The 25,500-nt window shown below is 38.3% G+C and overlaps 5 protein-coding genes across 7 annotated transcripts; 4 read left to right on the plus strand and 1 right to left on the minus strand.

Annotated features, from left to right (window-relative positions):
* Nucleotides 1-1,876: 1,876 nt before the first annotated feature.
* LOC18021989 (polyadenylate-binding protein 4) lies at nt 1,877-5,217 on the plus strand. The gene is made up of 9 exons (XM_006404755.2): nt 1,877-2,350; nt 2,632-2,750; nt 2,852-3,508; nt 3,604-3,681; nt 3,774-3,863; nt 3,951-4,085; nt 4,191-4,355; nt 4,451-4,630; nt 4,721-5,217. The coding sequence occupies exons 1-9, from the start codon at nt 2,074-2,076 to the stop codon at nt 4,976-4,978; spliced, it is 1,959 nt and encodes a 652-aa protein (XP_006404818.1). The 5' UTR covers nt 1,877-2,073; the 3' UTR covers nt 4,979-5,217.
* Nucleotides 5,218-7,068: 1,851 nt separating this feature from the next.
* LOC18022033 (putative F-box protein At5g44220) lies at nt 7,069-8,662 on the plus strand. Its single transcript, XM_006404756.2, has one exon. The coding sequence runs from the start codon at nt 7,127-7,129 to the stop codon at nt 8,474-8,476; it is 1,350 nt and encodes a 449-aa protein (XP_006404819.2). The 5' UTR covers nt 7,069-7,126; the 3' UTR covers nt 8,477-8,662.
* Nucleotides 8,663-11,806: 3,144 nt separating this feature from the next.
* On the plus strand, nt 11,807-15,818 carry LOC18022034 (filament-like plant protein 7). The gene is made up of 6 exons (XM_006404757.2): nt 11,807-11,936; nt 12,424-12,555; nt 12,774-12,897; nt 12,990-14,925; nt 15,002-15,050; nt 15,142-15,818. The coding sequence occupies exons 2-6, from the start codon at nt 12,472-12,474 to the stop codon at nt 15,649-15,651; spliced, it is 2,703 nt and encodes a 900-aa protein (XP_006404820.1). The 5' UTR covers nt 11,807-11,936; nt 12,424-12,471; the 3' UTR covers nt 15,652-15,818.
* A 1,653-nt stretch (nt 15,819-17,471) lies between these two features.
* Nucleotides 17,472-20,002, minus strand: LOC18022035. Of its 2 annotated transcripts, none has more exons than XM_024158353.1 (11): nt 19,558-20,002; nt 19,304-19,387; nt 19,114-19,188; nt 18,966-19,008; nt 18,819-18,876; nt 18,567-18,734; nt 18,423-18,485; nt 18,259-18,335; nt 18,059-18,140; nt 17,862-17,972; nt 17,472-17,769 (listed from the first exon to the last, which is right to left on the minus strand). In XM_024158353.1, the coding sequence occupies exons 1-11, from the start codon at nt 19,664-19,666 to the stop codon at nt 17,629-17,631; spliced, it is 1,011 nt and encodes a 336-aa protein (XP_024014121.1). In that variant the 5' UTR covers nt 19,667-20,002; the 3' UTR covers nt 17,472-17,628. The 2 variants fall into 2 exon arrangements, with proteins under 2 accessions (XP_024014121.1, XP_024014120.1); XM_024158352.1 differs by having other exon boundaries at nt 18,248-18,342.
* Nucleotides 20,003-20,134: 132 nt separating this feature from the next.
* LOC18022037 (histone-lysine N-methyltransferase CLF) lies at nt 20,135-25,089 on the plus strand. 2 transcript variants are annotated; one of them, XM_006404759.2, is made up of 17 exons: nt 20,135-20,292; nt 20,642-20,743; nt 20,826-21,139; nt 21,220-21,381; nt 21,526-21,610; nt 21,809-21,943; nt 22,040-22,087; nt 22,174-22,245; nt 22,328-23,019; nt 23,123-23,273; nt 23,369-23,592; nt 23,678-23,809; nt 23,958-24,048; nt 24,129-24,176; nt 24,287-24,415; nt 24,511-24,588; nt 24,669-25,089. In XM_006404759.2, the coding sequence occupies exons 1-17, from the start codon at nt 20,230-20,232 to the stop codon at nt 24,861-24,863; spliced, it is 2,721 nt and encodes a 906-aa protein (XP_006404822.1). In that variant the 5' UTR covers nt 20,135-20,229; the 3' UTR covers nt 24,864-25,089. The 2 variants fall into 2 exon arrangements, with proteins under 2 accessions (XP_006404822.1, XP_024014119.1); XM_024158351.1 differs by lacking the exons at nt 20,135-20,292; nt 20,642-20,743; nt 20,826-21,139; nt 21,220-21,381 and having other exon boundaries at nt 21,557-21,610; nt 21,781-21,943.
* The last annotated feature ends 411 nt before the right edge of the window (nt 25,090-25,500 follow it).

The raw sequence follows: 25,500 nt of genomic DNA on the forward strand, positions 1-25,500 counted from the left end.
CCACAAAGAATCTGATAACCTAAACCCATCCATCCAATAAATAGAAGCTGGTTCTGCAAAAAGACAGAGACAAGTGCACTTACACAGTTTTCAGTAAATGAAATCCTCATTACATAGCCTCATTACATGCAATTACTTGACACAGTGTCTCAAAAGCTTCCTCGGTGTTCTTATTGTGTAGCTTTTGTGCCCTGCATTGAAAGCCATGAAAAATATCCAGGATGCTCTTTAAGTCAATGGAAAAATGATACAAGAGCATCACAAGATGTGAATACAGGAGAAATATTTTAATAGAACTCTTAACACAACAACATTCATCACAAAATAAAGAAACTTAAATGAACTGTTATGATTGTATATGGTCATAAATCTAGCATTGATAGTCAATTAGATTAGACTGAAAAGTGAAGAACATAACAAAAGGTTTAGGATTTCAATCCATAATAATCACAGATCCATGGTGAGAATCGGAATAATGAATGCATATGACAAACAATATGAACAGAGGGCCGGTATGGAGTTCTCAGTACTTCCACTGCCTATGAACAAAGCATAGATGTTCAATAAGATTTCAGGTGAGTGTCAAGAAGCTTTTGTTTTCCATTTCACAGTGGGCAAATTCATTAGTTTATTATGCAACCCAATGTGTATCAAGTAGCTTTCTTGTTCAACTAACAGCATAGATCAAAGGGAAAACTCATCTTATCTGAGTTATCTCAAAACAAAAGAAACCAAATACATGAAACAATCACCATGAGCGTTCCACCGACGGATCTCAATACAGGAAGTCTCATGATTTGGTCATACATATTCAAAAAAAGCGAGATACTATAAACTGCTTTCGAAAAGGACAAATAGAAGTGCACACTAAGCAATTACCGATCGCCATCTATTCACAGGAAAAGAATCTGATTCTATCATCCAAGATCGCTTTCTGAGCTGTCGACAAATGAAAAAGACAAGAAAGATAAAGTGATAAAAGCTGTGTCTTTAGAAATAACAAACAAGCACACACCCTTAGACATTCCTTGTAGATGTCTTATATAAGTCCAATGCTTACTACTACTTGTTCTCTTCTTCAATGTTAAGATTCATAAAACCAAAGTGCTACGTCTCCTTGCCTCAACACCAAAACTCTTTACTTCACTTCTCGTCACAATCACGAAAGTCCAATGCTTAGTTACTAGTCTTCTTCAGTGTTAAGATTCATAAAACCAAGTGCAAGTTCACTTCTTTCCTCCACTTCTTGTCAATTCTCTGGTTAATATTACAGCACTTTACACAGCATACTTCAAGGATTAGACACTCAAAAATTTCCGAAAATCAGAACAGATATTTTCAATTTTGAAGAGTCAGCATCCAGCAAAATCACAACTTTTACAAATGTTACGAAGCTAAAGAGATTTGTTTGACCAAATTTGGAAAAATTTGATAGTAATCCTCAAACTCGGAATCATAGAATAGAATCGAAAACAAGAATAAATAATCTAGAAAATTCCCAATTCGAGCTCGAGAAAACACAGACACATCGTTCCGAGAGAAATTACCGGAGATGAATTCGTAAAAAAACGGCGACGGCGGCGGAAGCGGAAGGTCTCTTCGACGGCGGAGCAAGCATGGAACACACAACACAGTCACGAGATGAGCACGTGAGATATGATGGGCCCCATCGTTACTTCTTTGTAAGAATCAGACGGCTGAGAAATAAAACATGACTGTTTCTTTTAAACCGTGGAAAAATGAGTTTTTTTGTAAGAGAAAAGAATCGGACGGCTGAGAAAAAAGCAAAAAATAAGAGAATTTTATTTTATTTTTTAACCTGGCTAGGGTTTTCGAAGCAAAAAGAATCATTCTCACACACAGTTGGTGAGAGACTTGACCAACTATATAAACTCAGCTTTTCTCCATCACTATCCGCTGCGGTATCGCCGTGCTGCCCACAAATCTCCGACTTCGTCTTCGCCATCGTCGTCGTCCTAATTTATCTCTAATTATCCCTTAAAAACCCAAAAAAACAAAAAAAAAGCCTCCTTTTTCTCTTTGTTTCCTTCTCTTCAATCCCTTATCAGAAAAATGGCGCAGGTTCAGGCTCAGGCTCAGGCCAATTCCTCACATTCATCTCCGGTTACTGTCGGAGAAGGGACAGTGGCTTCTGGCGGCAGCGACGGAGTGAATCACGGTGCTATGTGTTCGCTCTACGTCGGAGATCTGGATTTCACTGTGACTGATTCTCAGCTCTATGACTATTTCACCGATGTTTGTCAGGTCGTATCTGTTCGTGTTTGCCGTGACGCAGCCACCAATACTTCTCTTGGATATGGTTATGTCAACTACAGCAATAGCGAAGATGGTTGGTTTAGTGCCCTTAAATTTCCCCCCTTTTGTTGATATAACATTCGACATTATGCTTTTACGATCTAAATTAACCATTTTTTGGAGAATCTGAGTGATGGGTATTGCGTCGATGAACTGTTTGATTTGTTTTTAGCTACCAATTTGCGATTTTTGTTTGTATTGATTATGAAATGGGTCGAAAATTATGTTACTTTGCCTCTAATTTGCAGTTTTAGGGGGTTTTGTTATCTTCTTGTTTCTTTGGTTTGAGACTTTTTTGCGTTTTTGTAATGACAGCGGAAAAGGCATTGAATAAGTTGAACTACACTACTCTCAATGGGAAGATGATTCGGATTACTTACTCTTCTCGTGACTCTTCTGCTCGTAGAAGTGGGATTGGAAACTTATTTGTTAAGGTATTTTTTCTTTTGAGCTCTCTATTGTAAATTTGTTGTGCAGCTTGTGTTCCTTTTTGATGATGGTTAATTCTGTTTTGGGGTGTTTTCTCAATGTGAAGAATTTGGACAAGTCAGTTGACAACAAGACTCTGCACGAGACGTTTTCAGTGTGTGGAAGTATTGTGTCCTGTAAGGTTGCTACTGATCACATGGGTCAGTCCAAGGGGTATGGTTTTGTGCAGTTTGAGAGTGAGGATTCAGCTAAAAACGCTATTGAGAAGCTGAATGGGAAAATGCTGAATGACAAGCAGATTTTTGTTGGACCTTTTCTCCGGAAGGAGGAAAGAGAGTCTGCTGCTGATAAGATGAAGTTTACCAATGTTTACGTGAAGAATCTGTCGGAAACCACAACGGATGATGAGCTGAAGACGACTTTTGGTCAGTATGGTAATATTTCAAGCGCTGTGGTTATGAGGGATGGAGATGGGAGATCCAGGTGTTTTGGATTTGTCAACTTTGAGAATGCTGAAGATGCAGCACGTGCTGTTGAGGCCCTCAACGGGAAGAAGTTTGATGATAAGGAGTGGTATGTAGGTAAAGCTCAGAAGAAATCCGAGAGGGAACTTGAGTTGAGCAGAAGATATGAGCAAGGCTCAAGGGAGACAGGAAACAAGTTTGACGGTTTGAATTTGTATGTTAAGAATCTTGATGATACTGTCACTGATGAAAAGTTGCGCGAGCTGTTTGCCGAGTTTGGTACAATTACTTCCTGCAAGGTAGGAATTGTTGCTTTGCGCGTACATACTAACCATGAGAAAGTCATATTTTTGTCTATTGATTGATTTGAATCTCTTACTTTTAAAACAAACAGGTTATGCGAGACCCTAGTGGTACTAGCAAAGGATCAGGATTTGTTGCCTTCTCAGCTGCCAGTGAAGCATCTAGAGTGGTAATATAAATTATCTTGCCTTGAGACATTACTAAGCTGTTTTGAATCTCTAGATTCTTTCTTCATGTATATGCTTTTGTGTTTTTTTGCAGCTGAACGAAATGAATGGTAAAATGGTTGGTGGCAAACCGTTGTATGTTGCTCTTGCACAGAGGAAGGAAGAAAGAAGGGCTAAGCTGCAGGTAATACTTCCCACCATCAATGAACAACCTAAAAGCTGGTACTTTAGTTTGACCCTTCATCATATATCTCTTATGGTCTTGTTTCAGGCACAGTTTTCCCAAATGAGACCTGCCTTTATTCCCGGTATGGGTCCTCGTATGCCAATATTCCCAGGTGGTGGTCCAGGTATTGGCCAACAGATTTTTTACGGTCAAGGGCCTCCACCAATCATCCCTCACCAGGTACCACTTTTTTCTGATGCTGAGATTTGTTTCATTGGATGTTCCTTGAACATGTATTTTGAAATCAATAACAACTCATCTGAGTTACTTAAAAATCTGTGATAGGCTGGATTTGGATATCAGCCTCAGATGGTTCCTGGAATGAGGCCAGGCTTTTACGGCCCGATGATGCAGCCAGGTCAGCAAGGTCCACGACCAGGTGGCAGACGGTCAGGTGATGGACCCATGCGCCATCAGCCTCAGCAACCAATGTCCTTTATGCAGCCACAGGTTAGTTAGTGCTTAGACTAAAAGTAAAACATGGCATCAAATCCCGGGTCAAGATGATTCTCTAAGCTCTTGTTTTGCTCTCTTCTCTCGTCTAGATGATGCCAAGAGGACCTGGGTACCGTTACCCTCCTGGTAGAAACATGCAGGACGGCTCAATGCCCGGAGGAATGGTTCCAGTTGCTTATGACATGAATGGAATGCCTTTTCCTCAGCCTATGCCCGCTGGTGCATTGGCTTCTTCCCTTGCTCAAGCCTCACCTGCTCAGCAGAGAACAGTAAGTCTCTCTCAATACGTAGTCTTTTTCGAATCTTGTGGTCTTGGAGAAGTTCACTTACATTCTCTGTTTCATTTTGGGTTTGTATAGCTTCTAGGTGAGAATCTATACCCATTAGTGGATCAGATAGAGCACGAGAACGCTGCCAAAGTGACCGGTATGCTTCTGGAGATGGATCAGACTGAAGTTTTGCATCTGCTCGAGTCACCGGAGGCTCTAAATGCTAAAGTTTCAGAAGCATTGGATGTGTTGAGAAACGTGAACCAGCAGCAATCGCAGGTGAGTGAAGGCAAGAGTGGAAGCCCAAGTGATCTCTTGGCTTCTCTTACCATTAATGATCACTTATGAGAAGCTTTTTGTCGGAGTTTTACTTTTAACTCTCTCCCTCTCTCTCTCTCTCTCTCTCTCTCTCTCTTGATTGACAAAATTTTTGCGGGAATTGATTTTGCCTTTTAGACTTTTTTGCTCGATATGATTGTTTCTGTTTTGACTTGACTTGAAAGTATGGTTTTATTTTTGTTGGATAATCTCTACCTTTGCGAATTTGCGACTGGTGAAAGTCTTTAATGATTGGGGTTTTATTTATCTTAGGAAAAATGTTTGTCAATGGTCGGTTACATAGCACTTCCCTACGTAACGTGAACGTCACGGTTCTTGTCTAATTTGGGAGAGAACCTTAGTTTCTGATGAATCTCTAGTTTCATATTTGGTCTTCACTTGTTCGTCCTGTACAATTGATATGGAGCTAAGCAAATCACTCACCAATGAGCCAGATCATCATCATCTGTCAAGATCCCATAACACATCCTCCATGCTCGGCTTCTCTCTTCCGTCATTCTTCAGACTTTTCTCTGCGAGTTCCATGAACTTCCTCGAAGAATTCGTCTCGACTTTCCCTGTCAATATCGGATCTACGATTTCATCGATGATCCCTTTGTGAATTTGTGGCACATAGCTCACGCTGCTAGATTCACTTCCTTGCTAGGAAGATAACTGTTGAGAGCCGGTCTTGCGCACAAGACCTCGAGGAGAATAACTCCAAACGCGATACATCTGATCTCTTTGTCAAGATGTGTGTCTGCACATACTCGTTTTAGCTGTCTGGTAGACAAAATCAGGAGCGGTGAATGATGATGCTGACCCTGACCCTGACTCGTAGTTAAGCTTTTGTGTTGATTGAACGTTTCTTGAAGAATCATTTTGGTAGAGAAAGTCATCGTCTAATGACCAAGTTCGTCCCAAGGTGTCGTTTTCTTGTCGAGTCTGAAGGGATTATGAGGTCATTAGGATTAGAGAACACTTCAATGTCGTAAATGAAAGCCATGGATGATTGATCGGGCACGAATCGGATTTTGAGTTCGGGCTTGTGGGGTCTCGGTGAGATTCTGAAGTGAGAAACTTTTCAAGCGAGGATTAGCAGAGACAGTGAAACGAGCAGTTAAAAGCTCTGTTCGAGAAGAGACAGGAGAGAAATGGAGACGCACGAAGTGTAGACCAATGAAATCGAGCTGGAACTTGTAAGAAGAAGGGATTGTGAAGATCCTAACCGTTTCGTAGATTCCTGATCCTGATTGGTTACCACCGGAGGACATTTCTCCGACAAAAGTCCGGTCACTGTAAGTGACATTAGAATCTGATCCACAATTGTCGTAACACTTGTCGGGACGAGAATATGTAGAAGAAGCAGAGAGAGTGAGACGCGGAAGAAGAAGAGCGATAACTAATTAACTACCATCGTTACAAAGAGAGAAACAGAGTCTCGGAAACAGAGATTCTCCATAGCTTTGATGGAGAGTGTGAACAGTGAAAGCCAAGTATTTGAGGTCGACGTGAAGAAGATTTTGAGTATCAACTATAATTACTTTTGTGTATCACAATTATAATTACTGTGTATCTCTTTAGTATCTCGTCTCTTTAGGAAATGTACAAACAAACTTTTTATCATCATCTCTGTTCTTGTAGCAAAGAAGATGAGATTGAAGGAGAAAGAAAGAGAGTATTGAGATTAATGGTGAGACAATATGGAAGGAAGTCACTTTGCTGAAATTGGAACGATACATACAAGATCAGCATCGTCATTCGAGAAATAAATCAATTTTTTTAAGCTTAAAAAAGAAAAATATGGAGTCAAAACAATCTACTTTTATATGTTTTTAAAAACATTTCTATGATAATTAATTATTGTTGACCAAGGTTTCCATGTGACAATGTTTAGAGTAGATCATGATTAAAGGTTTCATGGGACAAAATTTTTTTATATAAAAGGTTATGTTTGCGGTAAATTTAAATTCACCAGAAAAACAAAAACCCATTATTAATTTACCAAACTTGAAATCAATAAGGAAAAGTGAAATCGTTAATCCAAAACGTTAGAAAACGTGGACTGGTTTAAAGCAAACGCGGCCACATCTCCTCCTCTTCTCTTGTGTGCAGCAAAGTTTAGCTTCCATTGTGATTTCAAACTCCAAAGTCGACACCTTTTGTTTTCTCTCCACCATGAAAAGAAAGAGAGGGAAGGTCGCAGATGATAGCATAAGAACATTTCACTACAATACTCGATCCTCTTCGAGTCGCAATGAAAGCAGAGCAACCTCTGACACTGACAGAGTCGAAACCAGCAACGCAATCGTGGAATCGACATCGGCGTCGCTTAGGGTTACGAAACAGAGGAAGAAGATTTCAGATGACCGGAGAACAATCTCAGATCTGGTTCCGATTGATGTAATAATGGAGATACTCAAACGATTACCGGTCAAAACCCTAGCGAGGTTCCTCTGCGTGTCAAAGCTCTGGGCTTGCACCATCCGCCGCCGAGATTTCATGAAATTGTTCCTCACCGAGTCTTCTAATCGACCGGATCGTCTCTTCATCACCTTCCAGCGTGAAGACAATAGACAAGATGGCTTCTTTTACTCGTCCCATTTAACCCGAAATCAAGGTGAAGCTTCTGTAGCTACTTACCAAATGAAGCACCTTTCATATAAGCTCACAACCGAATCTCCATCTGTTCATGGTCTGTTTTGTTATAGAACTATTTGTGGCTTTGGGCTTGCGGTCTACAATTCAAGCACCAGAAGATGCATCACATTACCCCAATTCGAACACCAAAGTTATATCATTCAACATTTGTTGGGCTATGATCCTATTGATGGTGTTTACAAAGTCTTGTGTTTGACCAAACCAAGAAGTTTCTTCCATACAGCAGAACGAGAACCTGTTTTTCAGGTGTTGACACTTGGGAATGAGAAGAGTTCGTGGAAGGTGATTGAAAACAGTCATCCTCACTTACCTTTCAAAAGCCAGATATGTATCGATGGTGTTGTGTATTATGAAGCTAAGGTTGGCACAGAGCGTAAGGAAGTTGCAGTCATGAGTTTTGATGTTAGGTCTGAAAAATTCCATGTTATCAAAAGACCTGCCCTTTCTATAATTAGTCGAACCATGATAAGGTATGAGGGGAAGCTAGCCATCGTGGGCGGTCTAATTCCTGTTAATGGTAGTGTTGATTTGTGGGTTTTGGAGGATGCAGTGAAACATGAATGGTTGAGGAAGACTTTTGTTTTGCCTCATTTGTGGACAAATTTACAGGACACAAGAACATCACTACCTGGGCTTCATCGGTTCATTGATGTCACTGACGCGGGTGAGTTTCTTTTGGCACCAATTTTATTGTGGGTACCACTTCCACCATATTATGTTCTCTATTATGATCCAAAAAGAAACAGTATGAGAAAAGTTGAGACAGAAGGAATCACAGAGCATAAGCTGCTACGATATAAGAAAGGATACAATCGTTATCTGTTCCATGTCTTCTCTAGTCAGGTTGAGAGTCTCATGTTTCTCTAAGATCCAGTAAGCAATGATGGTTTTGTTTTTCATCTTCAATGTTAAGTTAGAGTTGCTCATCTCTGTTGACTTACCTCGTCTAGCTTTTGTTCTTCCTTTGTGGTTACTTGGGAGGTTTGATGATCCTTGTCTTTTAAGACCACAGTTTGTTTATGTTAATTATCTACTCTTTATCTTTGGTTGCTATTGTGTTTTTAGTGTTCTTCTTAAATTCTGAACCTAATTGATAAAGCATAACAAAACGTACTTACAAAAGAGTTCTACTTCATATTGAGTTGCTTCTGAAATACACTCCAGGAATAGCATGTCTCTTTGTAAGTTTAGGGATGCTTGATTCAGTTTTCTGATTTAAATTTTGCTCAGAAGATACTCAAAATGCTTGAAGAATAAAATTGTATCTTGAACTAGGCGAGCTTACAAGTTACATATGATGTAGAGAAAACACATATAAAAATATGTTGGAAAGAAAACTTTTATGAAGAAAGCTTAAACAATTTTTTATTATTTATGGTGATAATAATGGGAAGTATTAGTGATAAACATTGTACAAAAAGAAAACACGTGTTGAACATGATAAGGGACAATGACACACGTGCAACATGTGTTGCAAGAGTTGAAGAGTTGTCGCCGGCAAAGGCGAGATTGCTTATATCGAAACGCAAACGCCGCTAAATCTCTCTCTTTACTTCGTCTTCTCTTATGTGCAGCAAAGTTTACTTTTTTGTTCATAGTGATTTCAAACTCCAAAGTCGACACCTTTGGTTTTCTCTCGACCATGAAAAGAAAGAGAGCGAAGCTCGCAAACCCGAAATCAAGAAGGTGAAGCCTCTGTAGCTACTTACCAAATAACTCATCCTTCATGTCTGGAGACAATGGATTCTCCATCTGTTCATGGTCTGTTTTGTTATAGAACTATCTGTGGCTTTGGGCTTGTGGTCTACAATTCAAGCACCAGAAGATCCATCACATTACCCCAATTCGAACACCAAAATTATGTCCTTCAACACTTGTTGGGCTATGATCCTATTGATGGTGTTTACAAAGTCTTGTGTTTGACCAATCCAAGAAGTGTTTCCAAGAAAGCAGAACGAGAGCTTGTTTTTCAGCTGTTGACACTTGGGAATAAGAAGAATTCGTGGAAGGTGATTGAAAACAGCGATCCTCACAACAGTGATCCTCACTTTCCTTTTGGTTGCCAGATATGTATAGATGGTGTTGTGTATTATGAAGCTAATCTTAGCACAGAGGAAGTTGCAGTCATTAGTTTTGATGTTAGCTAGGTCTGAAAAATTCCATGTTATCAAAATACCTGGAGATGCCTATTCTCTGTTTGTTCTTCCGTTGTACTTTTGGGAGGTTTCTTGATCCTTGTCTGTATCCTTGTCTGTATTGGCGACAGTTTGTTTTTGGATAAAATATTTGGGAATATTCAACCAAACTTCTCAGTGAGCTTAAGTAAGCAACTTCGGATTCTTAGTAAAGTTTGACAATGTTTTGTAAAATATTTTTCATCTTAGATGTGGGTTTCTCTTAATTTTTTCCTGTCTAAATGACTCGCATCTCAAGTTTATTTTTGAACCATCTTAATTTTTTGCATTACTAATAGCATTACTAACAAATATTTGATAATGTTTATTTTTTTTTCTTTTCTACACCATTCTATCAATATTCAATTTGATTCTTCTGATGTTTTTCATTTATATCTCTATTCGATTTATACTTATAAATTATATCTGGCTCTAACCGCATTTACCAGGCCACGTAAATAAAATCTCTAAAAGAGAAGTTAGAAGAGAATCTGGTCAGAAAGTTTGATTAAAAATTAAAGTAGAGTGAAGTGACACTAATTTGCGACTGATGAGTGATCTTCTTAGAGCTCGAAAGCAAGTTTTGGAGTAATGTTAATACATATACAAAGACTGATCACCTAAAACTTAGTTGGCTAATTACATCTTTAATTGGACCCATCATGAAGTCCTTTCTAAACAAAGAAGGTGTATGCTTGCTAATGAAGCGATTTAGCAAATGTTACTGTTTTAAGGGAATATTAAGCCAATATTAGTTAAGGCTCCTCCCTCTAAACAAAAAACTTACAAAAAAGTAGTACTTTAAAGGAGAAGTACATATTATAATTGATTATGTTTTTTTTTCATAATGGTGAATTAAATAGTTGTTGTTAAAAATGAGAAGTGGTGGTGGGGATGTATTGAACTAAACATTTTAAATGGTCTGCTTTTTGTTGAAATTTTTAATGATTGTGATGATTGTAGGTGAACTTAGGGACACTAAAATTTGTTATTAATATTATCTGCTGATTTTTTTGAACTTTTAACCAAAAACTCTTCTAAAACAACTTAAAATCATTAACGATAAACCTTATAATATTTATAATGATATGGATTTGAATGACTTTTTCAAATAACTTGTTCCATTACATTAGACTTTAAGAGATATATACAAATATTACAAACAATAAGATTTTATTTTAGAAGACTTCATAAAATTCATGATTGAAGAAATATATATATATATATATATATTACACAAATCATTCCAAATTAAATGCTTGATTGAATACACCTCCTGAAATTTTATAAAATGTTAAGAGCATTAACTACAATAGTCTTATTAATTTCTTAACAATCATTCGGGAAAGTTTAATTATTGAATAAGCTCCTATCACAAAATTATTTACGGAGTTAGGTTTCATGACTCACCAAATTATTCTAATCATATTTATGAGATATAAAATATCGAAGACAGCAGTAATACGAATTATTTTACAACTCTCAAGACAGAGATGGTGAGGTAAACTACAAAAGCACTCTCAAAGTTGATTAGTTTGCACACTTATCTTAATTAATTATTCATCAAGCATAAAGCATTCCTAGTAGTTAAGAAAAAGAATTAGTATATTATAAGCTTAACGTTTTAAAATATTAGAATTCCAAGGTCCACTTGTAGGATTAAGCATTACTACAAATCACTTTTGAATAAAAATAAAAAGTATTAGTAGTTAATTATCAGGTTAAATTTTCTTATAAATATTAGAATTCCGAGGTCCATGAAATTCATAACATGTTTACCTTTAAATAATCCAAATTAAATATTTATATTAGCCATTTAAATAATCTCGTACGATCCAACGTTCATTAAGCGTACGTGGCCCATTTCGATCAGATCCTACCCGACACATCCGCTATCTCTCTACAGTCTTTCACTCTCTCTCTCTCTAAACTCTCACACTAAACGGTCCCTCTCTCTCTACAGTTGTTTTCGAGTAATCTAAACTTTGCCAAACAGTCCCTTTTCTTCCTTAACCTTTCATTTGTCATTACCTCTATGTTTCTTTGTCCTCTTCACTCGTCTTCTCTAGCTAATCTTCTCTATTTTTTTTATAATCTCCATTGTTGTTTCCTCGAAACGATCTGAGTGTGATGCGGGTAAATTTGGCTTTAAGGTGAGGAATTTTTTTGTTTTTTTCTGTTGGTTTTAGGAAATCTTTTGTCTTTTGTTTCTATTTTCATGGGCATTCTCAAATCTTCTTAATGTGGCTAAAAAAAATCTGACTTTATTGTTTCTCTTTTATCCAGAAAGTGTGATTCGTCATGGGTTTCTATTAAAGTCTTCAACTTTATGAACTGTTTCCTTTTTTTTTTGTGTGTGTGTACTGCATGTAGAAGCCATTGTTGGAGCTAGCTCAAGCTTTCTCTTTATGCATCCAAGGATATTTGTTATACTGATTTGGGATTTTTTTTAGAGGTTTTGTTTTGTTCTTCACTTTCAATCTGGATTTGAGTCCCATTCACTTGTAAATGTGGGTCCATTTGAGAAATGTGGGATCGGATAAATCAAACAAAACAAAATAATCTGAGCTTTGTTTTCAGGTTTTGTTTATGCAAATGAGGAGGAAGTAAATGTCTTTCTGTTTGATTTCTATGTTATAGGATATTGTCAAAAATTCAAGAGTAGTTGTGTGGCTTGTGGGGTAATAAATGGACCATAAAGCATGGCCTTGGAAGAAGAAATCAATGGAGGAAGCAGTTGTCGAAAGTAATGGCATTTCCTCCAATGGAGAGGTAAGTGGATATTGATTATAGCTTTATGTTTGGTGGTAGGTTGGAAAATGGATGTTCTTTGCACATTTTGTGTCTAGAGATGTATGTTATGTATCTGAATCACCATTGATTGTGAATCTTGTGTAATAATAGCTTAGATTATCCTGATAAGTTGAGTTTTGTGTTGCCTCTATTTGCCGAACTTTGATGATCATGAGCTTGATTGTTTGTAAAATCAGTTTGAGAAGCTTGTTGCTGACAAGATAGAGCTTGAAAATCGCCTTAAAAGTCTAAATGATAAGCTTACCTCTGTTGAAGCTGAGAGCAATAAGCATAAGACTGAGACACAAGAAGCAATTATTGGTAACTTTACTGAATCTTATTTTTCCTCTGACTTTTGTCCTCTTCACGGTCTCACGTAGCTTCTTGTTCCATTTGCATTTTGTGTTAAACAGGCTGGGAGAAGACAAAAGCTGAATCAGCATCTCTCAAGAAGAAGCTTGAAGAAGCTTTGAATGAGAAACAGAGGAGCGACGAGAGGTCAAGTCACACGGACGCTGGTCTAAAAGAATGTATGCAGCAGCTTCGCTTTGTTCGCGAGGAGCAGGAGCGTAGAATGCATGATGCTTTGACAAAAGCATCACAGGGGCACGAACGATTATTGACTGTTGTAAAGACAGAATTGGCAGATACCGGGAAGAGGCTTGCAGAAGCAGAAGGCGAGAACACTCAACTCTCAAAGGCTTTGTTAGCAAAGAACAAAACTGTTGATGATTTAAACAGAGAGAGGGACCGTATTGAAGCTGATTTCAATGCTTTGGTGAGTAGTTTAGAGTCCAAGGAAAAAGAAAACGTTTCTCTGAGATACGAAGTCCGAGTGCTGGAGAAAGAGCTTGAGATTCGGAACGAAGAGAGAGAATTTAGCCGTCGAACCGCTGAAGCATCGCATAAACTGCACTTAGAGAATGTGAAGAAAGTTGCAAAGCTAGAACAAGAGTGTCAAAGGTTACGGACACTTGTCAGGAAACGGTTACCAGGACCCGCTGCTCTGCCCAAAATGAGAAGTGAAGTAGAGATGTTGGGGAGGAGAAGAGTCAATGGAAGCTCTAACGGTGCAATGATTGATTCTGAAAAAATCAGTAACCTCACTGAGCAATTATGCTTACTGGAAGAAGAGAACAAGACTCTGAGGGATGCGTTAAACAAGAAAGTCAATGAGCTTCAGTTCTCAAGAAATATGTATTCTCGAACAGCGTCAAGACTACTTGAATTCGAGTCTCACCTCGACGAATCTTCTAAAGGCACAAACATTGACCCAAGCAGTTGCAGCAATGTGTCACATGAAGTCTCGCTTGCATCACTATCAGAGTTTGACAACGATGATAAAGTTAGCTGTTCAGATTCCTGGGCTTCTGCTTTGCTATCAGAGCTGGAGAATTTCAAGAACAAGAAGCAAACGGGCTCAAGTTTGGTTAGAACTCCCAAAGCTTCAGAGATGAAACTAATGGATGATTTTGCTGAAATGGAGAAGCTTGCAATGGTAACAGGTACAGTCGATAACCGACCTGGAAGCTCTCCTATTTGTTCTTCTGATTCCATTTCAGCTACTGGCCCTGTAGAGAACGAATCTAATGAAAATTCATCAGAGGTAACAAAAACTCCCAGAACAGATCCTGGCGCATCTCCTCAAGATATCAAGTCAGATTCAACGAGCAAATTACCTCAATCTCTTCATATCGTCTTGAATGCGATCATGGACCATATGCGTGTTACGCATAGAAACACTGATGAAGTACTTGAAGATATCAGAAAAGCTTTGTCAGGTGTAAACCATTCAAGCTTAAAACAGACCGAGAATCTCACTGTGGACGGTAGACCAGACGTGGAGTGTTGTATCAGCAAATCGATTCGCAGGATCGTTGAAATTATCGAAGTAGTCAGCTTAAAAGATGAGAGGCATGTCTCACACGGAGAATCAGAAAGGCTTTCAGGTTACACTGCTCGTGTCTTGCAATGGAAAACTACAGAGCTCAGTAGTGTATTGCAACGATTTCTTCAGACTTGTTATGATCTATTAGACAGAAAAGCAGACATGAACAAGTTTGCAGAAGAGTTAAGCTCTGTCTTGGAATGGATGGTGAACCACTGTTTTTCTCTTCAAGATGTTTCAAGCATGAGAAATGAGATTAAGGAGCAGTTCGAGTGGGATGAGTCACGGAGTGGAAGCGAAATTGATATTGGAATAGTTGACCAGGTTTCAGAAGCAGATAAGCTTAAGACAGATGATGTTTCATCTTTGGCTTCCAAGGATCAGCTCATCGTAAAAAAACCTTACAATCACAAGCTACCGAGCAAAATTGTTGAAGAAGAGGCAAAGGACAAGGCAGCAAGGTAAGTGTGAATGCTTGAAGACTTCAATCAATCATTTGAGTTATCTCTGATGAATCCAATGGTTTTCTTGTTGCAGTGCTTCAGCGAGCGAGCTTACGCTGGACGAAACACAAAACATGCGAACTGTAAGAACCAGCACAAGATCAAAACCTGACATTTTGAATTGTTTTTTCCAAGACAAATGAGAGGTTGATTTTCTTATATGTTTGATGACAGGAATTGGAGATCACTGCTGCTTCTGAAAAGTTAGCTGAGTGTCAAGAGACGATTCTAAACCTGGGAAAGCAGCTCAAAGCATTGACTAACTCAAAGGAAACAGCTTTGCTTTCAGACAAACTCACACCTGACTTTACCTCCAAATCGAACAACTTAGCTACTGCACAACCTTCACAAGAGACAAAACCAGAGAAGAGACTGACCACACAGAGATCATCTCTTTTGGATCAGATGAAGGCAGAAGATCATGACAATGGAGGAGAATCCAAGGACCAGAATTCTCAAGCAGAAGATAAAAACGGAAATGGAGGCAAATCTGTTTACAATGAAACTATTGAGGCGTTGGAACAGATTCTTCTCTCAGACAAAAAAAGCAAAGGCCTTGAAACAAACTGCTTCTCCATTGTTCCTCAGAAAAAGAGTGGCGGAGCTAAGAGCCTGTGGAGGAAGCTATTAGGGAGAAACAAGAAAAGCAAGAGCAACAAGATCCCTAATCCATTTGCCACCTAAGAAGATGGTGTCATCTAGACTATAACCTAATACCTTAATCATGTTCTTTTTATGTTACCTGTACTAAGCATACTAAACTGTCATTTTTTCTTAGAATTTTTGGCAGTATATATTTATAGGGAGGATTGCTGTAAGGCCTTAAAAAAAGTTGGTAATTAGTAGAATAATCTCACAATCTCGAAAATACTAGAACAATTTTGTTTTTTGAAAAATCCCAATTTTACTCTTTGGATGCTTTGGTTATAAAAAACGCAGTTACGAAAATACCATTATTATTTAATTTCCACGTCAGCAGGAAAACTAACGCGCTAAGAAATAAGTCTATCATCGTTAATGGTAGAGATATTTTTGTTGATAGACTTAAATGTTTATGGGTAGATATATTATCCATTGATAGATTTGTGTAAATGTTGATGATTTGTAAAATGTTGGTAGACTTATTTTGGTAGACTTATTTTCAACGTGAAGGTAAATTTGATTTTGTTGATATATTTTTTGTTATGTAAGGTAAATTTATTTCGATTTGGTAGATATAATGATGGAAAGTTGACTTTGGTGGACGAAATTGGTAGAGTTATTGACCTTTTAAAGTAGATTTGTTTTAGTAAAAATAGATTTATTTTTGAAGAATATAAATCTACTATTAGAGATTTAGATTCATAGTGATAGATTTATTTGTGTATATGGTAGATTTAAAAAACGCGTAGTATATTTGTTATTGCGAAGTAGATTTGTTTTCTGAGTGATAGACTTATACTTACATTTTCGAACATGAGATTTGTTTTCTGAGTGATAGATATATTAGACAATGTAATAGAGATATTTGGTGGTGGTAGATTTATTATTCAAAAAATAGATTTTTGGGTAATATAATAAATTTATTTTTCATTTTGGAGCATTGATGTTGATAGAGTTATGTGAAAATTGGTAGACTTTTTAAGAATTGGTAGATTTATAAAATTTGATAGAGTTATTTTCCTGCACTTGAAGGTAGACTTATTGATACGAAATTATTTTTTGTCCAACAGTTATTACCGAATTTTCTACATTCAATCACCGCATTAACTACATCTAGGGTAGGTGCCCTTAAGTGTTTGTCGATGATTTCCCCTGTATCAGATGCTCTCTTGATGTTGTATCTCTTTCTCCTCATGGTGGTTAAGATTCAATTTAGTTATATGCTTTTGAAGAGTTCTAGTCCCAAGCTACCCAAAGATTCACCACTGGTTTTTGTTGCAAATCTTCAACAATTTGCCGTATTTTTGCGTCACTTTGAAAACGAGACGATAAGCCTATGCGTCGAGGTAATGACAAAGCAGCGAGTAATGAGCTGAATGGGAAAAGATCTTCAGGTTGCGAGGATTTGTGTTGTTATGTAATAGACTTGTGTTGTTTTGTAATAGATTTGTGTTGTTTTGAAGTAGACTTATGTTATATTCATACTTTACCATTTGACAAGTTTACCACTTACTACCAGAAATCTACCATTCAGTTGTCAACAAATCTTACAATAAAACAACTCTACCATTCAGTTGTTAAATAAGTCTATCACCGATTTAAATCTGCTTCAACAATTGTAGGAATGGTTCGTCTATGCGACCAATCTACCAAAATAAATAGCAAATAAACACCAACAACGCTACAACAAGAAAATGGTCCTCTCAAGGTACAATCCTTAATCTTTGAGCTGAAGGGTTTGCCTAAAAAATTCTTCTGGTAACTCGTCCTTAGTCTCTGCCGCATATTTCATCCATATCGTAGCAACTGTGTCATCAACTGTGTGATCATTCTGTTTCATTTCACTTCTAGTCTCAGTAAAGAATCAGTAATCTTTGACCCAATGAATCTATCTTTCGCAGGGTTTAGATAAATCTCAAATGTAGACACCGAATGCAAAGATCATTCGATTCCATGTCATCTCAAGTCTCAAAGAAAACATCACTAATTGTTGATGGAGTGACTATTAAAAGAGACTTCTCAATCTCTGTACAGAACAAAGTTGGCGATATCTTCTAGTCCAGCTTCCTTGTAGCACTGAGCAACCCGTTCCAGTGACTCGTCCCATGTCCCTTCAAGCGACGCTAGATCCAGTAAGTACCCAGCCTCGTCGAAAGATGCCTGACAATTACAAGTTTTGTTTCAGTCCCTTGTATCCAAAAGCATGATATGAGCATCTGAATAGGAATACCGAATATATGCAAAAAACAAACCTGGGCCCTTGGCTTTCCCCGGTCAATATCTCGTTTTCTTCCTTCTCCTGTAACTCTCTCTTTGTACTGCACAATTTTTTCTTCTCCCCACTCTGCTATTCGAGCAATTTCCTGCGCAGCCATTTCATATATTCAACACTTTTATCAATTCTCTTTACAATAACCGAAATGGTTTAACAACATTCAAGGAATCGTACCTCGTATCTGCATCCTAAGGTCCACCACGAAGATTTCAGAGCACCCCTAGCCGCATCTTTTGCTTCTAGGCTACGCCCAAGCCTACATACCAACAGAGGTCTTAGAGATTTCTAGAAAGGACATAAGAATCTATACGTAGATACATTCATGAGGGGGAAAGAGAGATGATGAGAGAAGATCATACGAACTTCAGCAAAACCTTTGCGTTGAAAGCAAAAGGCCGGGCAAATCCGGGGAAGTTCCCTCTCTTTGTATAAAACTCGGCAGCCACCAAAGCTGAAACCTTGTATGAGCAAGTGAAGATAGTTAAAAAAGGGAAAAACAAGTTAACTACTACAGGATAGATGTTGTTACTAGCCTTACATGGTCTCCATTCTCGATATGTCGAATAACTTTTCGTTCTAGAGAATCCGGAAACAGTCCAACCTGAATAAGCAAAGCTAACAATCATCCCAACATCCATGTGCCAAAAAGCGTCTGATATTAAAACTTTCAATATATATGTACCTTTCTTAAGAGATAGATATCTAAATCCATCAGTTCTGACCTGGCAAAGTCACCTTTACTGTAAATTTTCTTCCCAGCTTCACCTGCAGCATCGAAGATTACTTGACTGGATTCTTCGGGTTTAGAAACATCTTCTTCCATCAATATTCTGTGAATGAACTGGTCAACCTGAATGTTGGCCACTCATTGTTAGATATGAGAATGAAGAGCCAGCAAAAAAAAAGCTAAACAGAGTTCAACGCATCTCATTACATTATTGGCTAAAAACCAAACCCCATGTTTCTGAACTTCAACCACAGGCATCTCCATACTGTAAACACCAGAAACAATAATAAGATAGTAAAGAAGAAACAGAAGAGAAACATGACGATATAACAATACAATAGGTGATCCTCTGACCTAGGACGAGCTGTTGGCCACCGTAGTAGAGCAATCGAAGAACCTGAAGATGAAAGACAAGACACACAAAATCACAGCTCCAACTTAGAAGACTTCTGGTCAATATGAACGTGTTTCAAAATGAGACAAAGAAACGTCCTAATCATACCCGGGCTGATTCTCACCAATGGGATAGTAAGAGGCAACAAGCCTTGCTTTGCACCAGGAGAAACTATGGATTTGCCTAATACAATATCATTACATAACATCACAAGCATGTTCATCGTAAACATGATCATTGATCAACCAAGTCAATATTAACCAGTATTCAAGCTGCTTAACATGTAAGATTGATCTACCTCTAGCTTTGTATATACTCAGCAGCTGAGTCAGATGCTTAGGAGGCTGAGCTTTGGCTATGTCCTTAATAAAACATTCATGATCTGCAATACGCAAAATTCCACAGAATCACCCGTTAATCTTCAATTCGTTGGTGTCTCAGTCTCAACTTCAGCTCAGTAACAATTCGGGAACCGATCTCAAGCTATCATTTCCAGAAATTGAAATGAAATAGCGAAAATGTGAATCAGAAGAAGGGAAAAATACAGCTCACCAGATAATGGAGAAGAAGAAGAAGAGCAAAAGGATCTGGCGGCGAAATTTCTGCCTAGACGAAGCATCAATCCGCGTCTCCGTCTAATAGCCACCGCGCCGGAAAGCATCTTTAAAAGGTTTTCCGATCGATCGCCGTGACTGTTCCTCTTCCGATGTGATTACAGAGAAGAAGCTTCGAAAACGGTGTGACAAAAAGGAGGCGGATTGAGAAAAAGTCCCGAAAATAAAGCCCAAAATTAGGGTTTAAGAGCCCATAAATCCGGAGCCCAGCAAGAAATAGAACCAGGCAATGTTCTCGAGCTGCGAAAGATTACGACACCGTTGCCGGAGATATTTAACCGGAGAAATACACTTTTCCGATGTACAGTGGGTATTTCAAATCGATCTGCCACGTCGCTATTTCCCACCAACTTTAATTTTAATCGAGAAAATATTTGTCTTAATTTCACGCTTCCCGATTCATAACAACTGTTAATGTTCTCTATAAAGTATGTTTTTTTTCTCAATCGGAAATTTCTAATTTTGAAGAAGATAACAAAATAAAAATTGAAGATAATATTAGGGTTTATACGACCCGCCAAATTACTTCTCTCCTCCGACATTTCAGATTCGCGACCCGGATCCTGACCCGAACCCGCATTTTCCTTGGTTCCGATCTGGCTCCTTGACAATGGCGTCGGGAGCTTCTCCTTCTACTTCGGCTACCAGATCGGAGCCGCACAAGGACTCTACGGTGCGTCATTTTCACTCTTCTCAATTCCGTCTTTGAATTTCTCGAAATAGAAACTTTTTCCTTTTTCTGCTATTGAGCCATTGACTGTTTCTTTGCTTTTGTTTGACTCAAGAGAACGAAATCTAAATGGCTTGATTTTTGCTTCTACTCGCTCGTTCTTGGATCTAGAGATTACTGCATTGTGAGCTTAAAAGTTTGTTTTTAGGATGAGAAAACCATTTTGCTACAAATGATTGAACACTTTGGAAATGAGTGTAGAGGAACTTCATTTTTGATGGTTTTTTGTTGACAAAAAGTGTTTGATTGTTAGATTCAAATTCTCAGATTTCTCTCTGTCACATTGTTGTAGACATCTCAGCCGGAGGAGAGAGCTCCAGCTTCTAAGGAGGTATCAGCAGTAATAGATTCGCTTAAGAAGAAACTTGCAGCTGATCGGTGTATATCAATAAAGGTCAATATTGTTCATTGTTTATAAGTTTTATTTTATTCGTTTCGGTTTCCGATTTCTAGAAGTTGATGATTCGTTTCACCAGAGAAGGATTGATGAAAACAAGAAGAGTTTGCGTGGCATTACTCATAGCTTTATGAGGTCGTCCATGGACAGAGGAGGTAGCTATAAAGATGGTAGTGATCTCTTAGTTAAGAGGCAAAGAGATTCACTAGGTATGAAAAGCGGAATTGATGCAAACGATGGAGATAAGAATAACCATAGCTTCTTGGAAGATGGACATGTCAGTGCAGCGATGGCTCAAGGATCCAGTGTCCCTGTTAAGATTTCCTTACGTCCAATCAAGATACCTGATATCAAACGTCTCTCGCCTTATACCACATGGGTTTTTCTGGATAGGTATGTTGACATTTACGTCACATGAGTACTTTCTATTTAAAACGTTCAACATTTAAATCACTGTTATATAAATGATGCAGGAATCAAAGAATGACTGAGGACCAGTCTGTAGTGGGTCGAAGGAGGATTTATTATGATCAAACAGGTGGGGAAGCACTCATTTGTAGTGATAGTGAAGAAGAGGTGATTGACGAGGAAGATGAGAAAAAAGATTTTGTGGAGCCTGAAGACTTTATTGTTCGGTCGGTATATAAATAGAATAGCATCGGTCTAATTCTTCGCATTTCAGTCTTGTAGTGTGAACCTTTTTTTCTGCTGTGTTCATTGTTATACTCTTTGCATTCTCACTTATGTTCTTTGATTTAATTTTCCTTTCATTTCTACAGCATGACCCTTGAGCAACTAGGTGTTTCAGACTGTGTCTTGGAGGAATTAGCAAATTTCTTGTCCAGAAGTTCTAGTGAAATCAAGGTATCAACACTTTTTTCTCTATGTAATGCCGGTATGAACTATTATGTCGTAGTCTTCTATTAGAATCCAGAACTTTCAATTGTAGGATAAGAAAACAGAGTGAGTGTGTGCATCGTTTAAGGACATCCAATTAGTTTTGTTCCAGCCCTTTCCCAATTGGCTTTTTGCAGAGATATGAACACCGAACATCTTATACAGGCAAGACATGCAGTGCTTATGAAGGAAAAAGAAGTATCCGAGAGTGGCGATAATCAAGCAGAGAGCTCCCTCCTCAACAAAGATATGGAAGGAGCATTAGATTCTTTCGACAACCTGTTCTGCCGTAGATGCCTTGTTAGTGCATTTCATTTCAGTCTAAATTCTTGAAGGGTTATTACTTGATGTTCTAGGAACAATTGACTCTTTTTTACTTGTTATGTGTCTACGTAGGTATTTGATTGCCGGCTGCACGGGTGTTCACAAGATCTTATATTTCCCGTGAGTTAGTGCTAAGTGCTAACTGATGAATCTTATTGTACAATTTAATAGTTACTTATTTTAGTTTTATTCTGTGGGCTTTTTAGGCTGAGAAACCAGCTCCATGGAGTGCTCCTGTAGATGAAAATTTAACCTGTGGTGCAAAATGCTATAAAACGGTAAAATTTGTGTTATTTATGTAGCTAAGCTCACCTCCTAGAAAGACCGGCTTGACAAAAAGAATTGTTTTCATTCTATCAGCTTCACAAGTCTGAAAGAATTCCAGGATATGGCACCACTGAAGAAAAGACTGGCACCTCATCAGATGGTGCTGGTGCTAAGACCACATCCAAGAAATTCTCCAGCAAACTTAAAAGGAGAAAACCAAAGACCTTCCCAAGTGAAAGTGCATCGTCTAATGAAAAGTCCACGCAGGAAACAAGCGACTCAGAGAATGGAGTTCAGCAGGATACGAATTCCGATAAAGTTTCTTCCTCACCAAAGGTGAAAGGTAGTGGGAGACGTGGAGGTCGTAAGAGGAACAACAACCGAGTCGCTGAGCGAGTTCCTCGTAGGACTCAAAAGAGACAAAAGAAGACAGAAGCCTCAGATACTGATTCCATCGCCAGTGGAAGTCGTTCACCAAGCGATGCAAAACATAAAGAAAATGAAGATGCTATTTCCTCATCTCAGAAGCATGTAAAATCTGGGAACTCTGGGAAGTCAAGGAAGAATGACACTCCTGTAGAAGAATCCAAGAATTCTGTGAAGGATGACGATCCTGTTTGTCAGTCAAATGAGGTTGCATCTGAACCGTGTAGCAATGAAAGTTCAAGGAAAGACGAATTTGTGGGTGAAAATGTATGCCGAGGAGGATTGGCTGGAAACAAATCGTGGAGACCACTTGAGAAAAGCCTTTTCCAAAAAGGTGTCGAGATATTTGGAATGAATAGGTGAGTAACAGATGCAGTCACTACTGCTAGATTATCTTTCCGCTTCAGACTTTTATATAAAATCTATGTGATATAGTCATATCAATTCTTTATTTCTTAACAGCTGCATGATTGCTAGAAACCTTTTGAGTGGCTTCAAGTCATGTTGGGAGGTCTTCCAATATATGACTTGCTCGGAGAATAAAGCTTCCTTCTTTGGAGGTGACGCATTGAATCCCGATGGTACTTCCAAGTTTGATATCAATGGAAATATGGTATAATACTATTTCTTTTTGTATACACATTCCAAATAAAATGGATTTACTTCTCTTGGGAACTAATACTTTTGTCATTGGACTGGACTAACCAGGCTAATAACCAAGTTAGGAGAAGGTCGAGATTTCTACGTAGAAGAGGCAAAGTGCGTCGCTTGAAGTATACATGGAAGTCTGCTGCATATCATTCAATTAGGAAAAGAATTACTGAGAGGAAAGACCAGCCGTGCCGTCAGTTTAATCCATGCAACTGTAAAACTTCTTGCGGGAAAGAATGTACTTGTTTGCTAAACGGGACTTGCTGCGAGAAGTACTGCGGGTAATCATGTTGATCTAAGATCATCCATATCTGTATTTCTTAGCCTTGGATTTTTCCCTACCAACATCCTTTGTTTTCTCTGTAGTTGCCCAAAGAGCTGCAAGAATAGGTTTAGAGGTTGTCATTGTGCCAAAAGTCAGTGTCGAAGCCGTCAGTGTCCATGTTTTGCTGCAGATCGAGAATGCGACCCAGATGTTTGTAGGAACTGCTGGGTCATGTAAGTCTATTGGCCATGCAATTGTTTACTCTTTCGTTTTGTGTACTAGTTCGTCTCTTCAGAGGTCCACGAACATATTGCTACTTTATTTTTTTTCAAATAGTTCCAGTTCCGCTAGTACTGTGTCTGAATGAATTTGAATATGCAGTGGTGGGGATGGTACGCTCGGGGTCCCTAGCCAAAGAGGCGATAACTACGAGTGTAGGAATATGAAATTACTTCTGAAACAACAACAAAGGGTAAGTACATAACTAGGATGAATCATTAAAAGATGAGAGATGAGATTGCTAAGTTCGCTCCTCTTTTCTTGTGAATTCAGGTGTTACTTGGAAGATCTGATGTTTCTGGTTGGGGAGCTTTCTTAAAGGTAAAGTAGATGCAAGATTTGTTAAATAGAATTGAAGTCTTTTTAAAAGAGAGTGAACTATGTTTGGAGTTTTGACTTGCCTTAAGATAAAATCTTGTTCCTGCTTACAGAACAGTGTAAGTAAGCATGAATACCTTGGGGAATACACAGGAGAGCTGATCTCGCATAAAGAAGCAGATAAACGTGGAAAGATCTATGATCGCGAGAACTCGTCTTTTCTTTTCAATCTAAACGATCAGGCACGTCTCATCTCAAATATCTTTCCCATTCTTTAGCTTGTCTTCGATATAAAAACTTTGCTATAAATCGAAAACTTTATTTGGATTTCCTGCAGTTTGTGCTAGATGCTTACAGGAAAGGAGACAAATTGAAATTCGCTAACCATTCCCCTGAACCTAACTGTTACGCAAAGGTAAAACTGGAAAGATGTTAAAGACACGGTTTTTGTATGATTTGTCTAAACCTGACTGGAGATTTCTGTGTCTGTTTAAGGTCATTATGGTTGCTGGAGATCACAGAGTTGGGATTTTTGCAAAGGAGAGGATAATGGCTGGAGAAGAACTGTTCTATGACTACCGGTATGAGCCAGAGCGAGCTCCAGCTTGGGCTAGAAAACCTGAAGCTTCGGGTTCTAAGAAAGACGAGAATGTTGCACCTTCTGTTGGTAGACCAAAGAAGCTTGCTTAGTTGCAGAAGCCAAACACTGCATCCACACACACGACAAAAACAAAATTAATCATTTTTTTTGGCTTAAACCCTATATTTATAGGTGGAAGAACACATTGATACAAATCCATGCATTTTGCTGAGTCTAAAGAAAAGTTATATTCGTTGGATTTTTAACGTCCTTTTTTTTTTCATTTCATGGTTAAGCGACTTGAGTTTTTATTTCATTCTATTTTTTTGTTGCGTAGAATGCAAGAAATTTAAGTAAGTTATACATTTCTGTTGGATTGGTATCATTGCATTGTGTTGAGACTCGGTTAGGTTTGTAAATTACAGATGAGAAGCTCAAAGCTCTCTCCACGGAAACTTGATGAGCTTGCGCCCTGTTACTCATTCTTAAATTAATTTCTTTCCGAAACGAAATTTGAGTCTCTGCTAAAACAGAGACCTAAAATACTAAATTGAACATTAATCAATTTTACTTAAAGAAAAGAACTGATGTTTTGGGAGTTGAACCCAGGGTCTATGATTCTGATGCTGGTCCACTTGCAGTTCCTTTGAGCAGGCTTGCACAAGCACACGCTTTGTGGTCCCAAAAACTTGATTGCCACAATACTGTCTCTGCGGAATCATAGTTTGTTAATCAGATAAAAAAACA

Source organism: Eutrema salsugineum, unplaced genomic scaffold, assembly GCF_000478725.1.
Source record: "Eutrema salsugineum unplaced genomic scaffold, Eutsalg1_0 scaffold_15, whole genome shotgun sequence".
Lineage (NCBI taxonomy): Eukaryota > Viridiplantae > Streptophyta > Magnoliopsida > Brassicales > Brassicaceae > Eutrema > Eutrema salsugineum.

Coding starts and splice junctions, on each gene's coding strand:
- LOC18021989 (XM_006404755.2), top strand. CDS start 2,074: ATGGCGCAGGTTCAGGCTCAGGCTCAGGCCAATTCCTCACATTCATCT. Junction 3,509..3,603: donor GTACAATTACTTCCTGCAAG/GTAGGAATTGTT, acceptor TAAAACAAACAG/GTTATGCGAGACCCTAGTGG. Junction 4,631..4,720: donor CACCTGCTCAGCAGAGAACA/GTAAGTCTCTCT, acceptor GGGTTTGTATAG/CTTCTAGGTGAGAATCTATA.
- LOC18022033 (XM_006404756.2), top strand. CDS start 7,127: ATGAAAAGAAAGAGAGGGAAGGTCGCAGATGATAGCATAAGAACATTT.
- LOC18022034 (XM_006404757.2), top strand. CDS start 12,472: ATGGACCATAAAGCATGGCCTTGGAAGAAGAAATCAATGGAGGAAGCA. Junction 12,556..12,773: donor GCATTTCCTCCAATGGAGAG/GTAAGTGGATAT, acceptor TTGTAAAATCAG/TTTGAGAAGCTTGTTGCTGA. Junction 12,898..12,989: donor GACACAAGAAGCAATTATTG/GTAACTTTACTG, acceptor TGTGTTAAACAG/GCTGGGAGAAGACAAAAGCT.
- LOC18022035 (XM_024158352.1), bottom strand. CDS start 19,666: ATGCTTTCCGGCGCGGTGGCTATTAGACGGAGACGCGGATTGATGCTT. Junction 19,189..19,303: donor GAGTATATACAAAGCTAGAG/GTAGATCAATCT, acceptor ATATTGTATTAG/GCAAATCCATAGTTTCTCCT. Junction 17,770..17,861: donor GGGGAAAGCCAAGGGCCCAG/GTTTGTTTTTTG, acceptor TGTAATTGTCAG/GCATCTTTCGACGAGGCTGG.
- LOC18022037 (XM_006404759.2), top strand. CDS start 20,230: ATGGCGTCGGGAGCTTCTCCTTCTACTTCGGCTACCAGATCGGAGCCG. Junction 20,744..20,825: donor ATCGGTGTATATCAATAAAG/GTCAATATTGTT, acceptor TCGTTTCACCAG/AGAAGGATTGATGAAAACAA. Junction 23,274..23,368: donor TTGATATCAATGGAAATATG/GTATAATACTAT, acceptor TGGACTAACCAG/GCTAATAACCAAGTTAGGAG.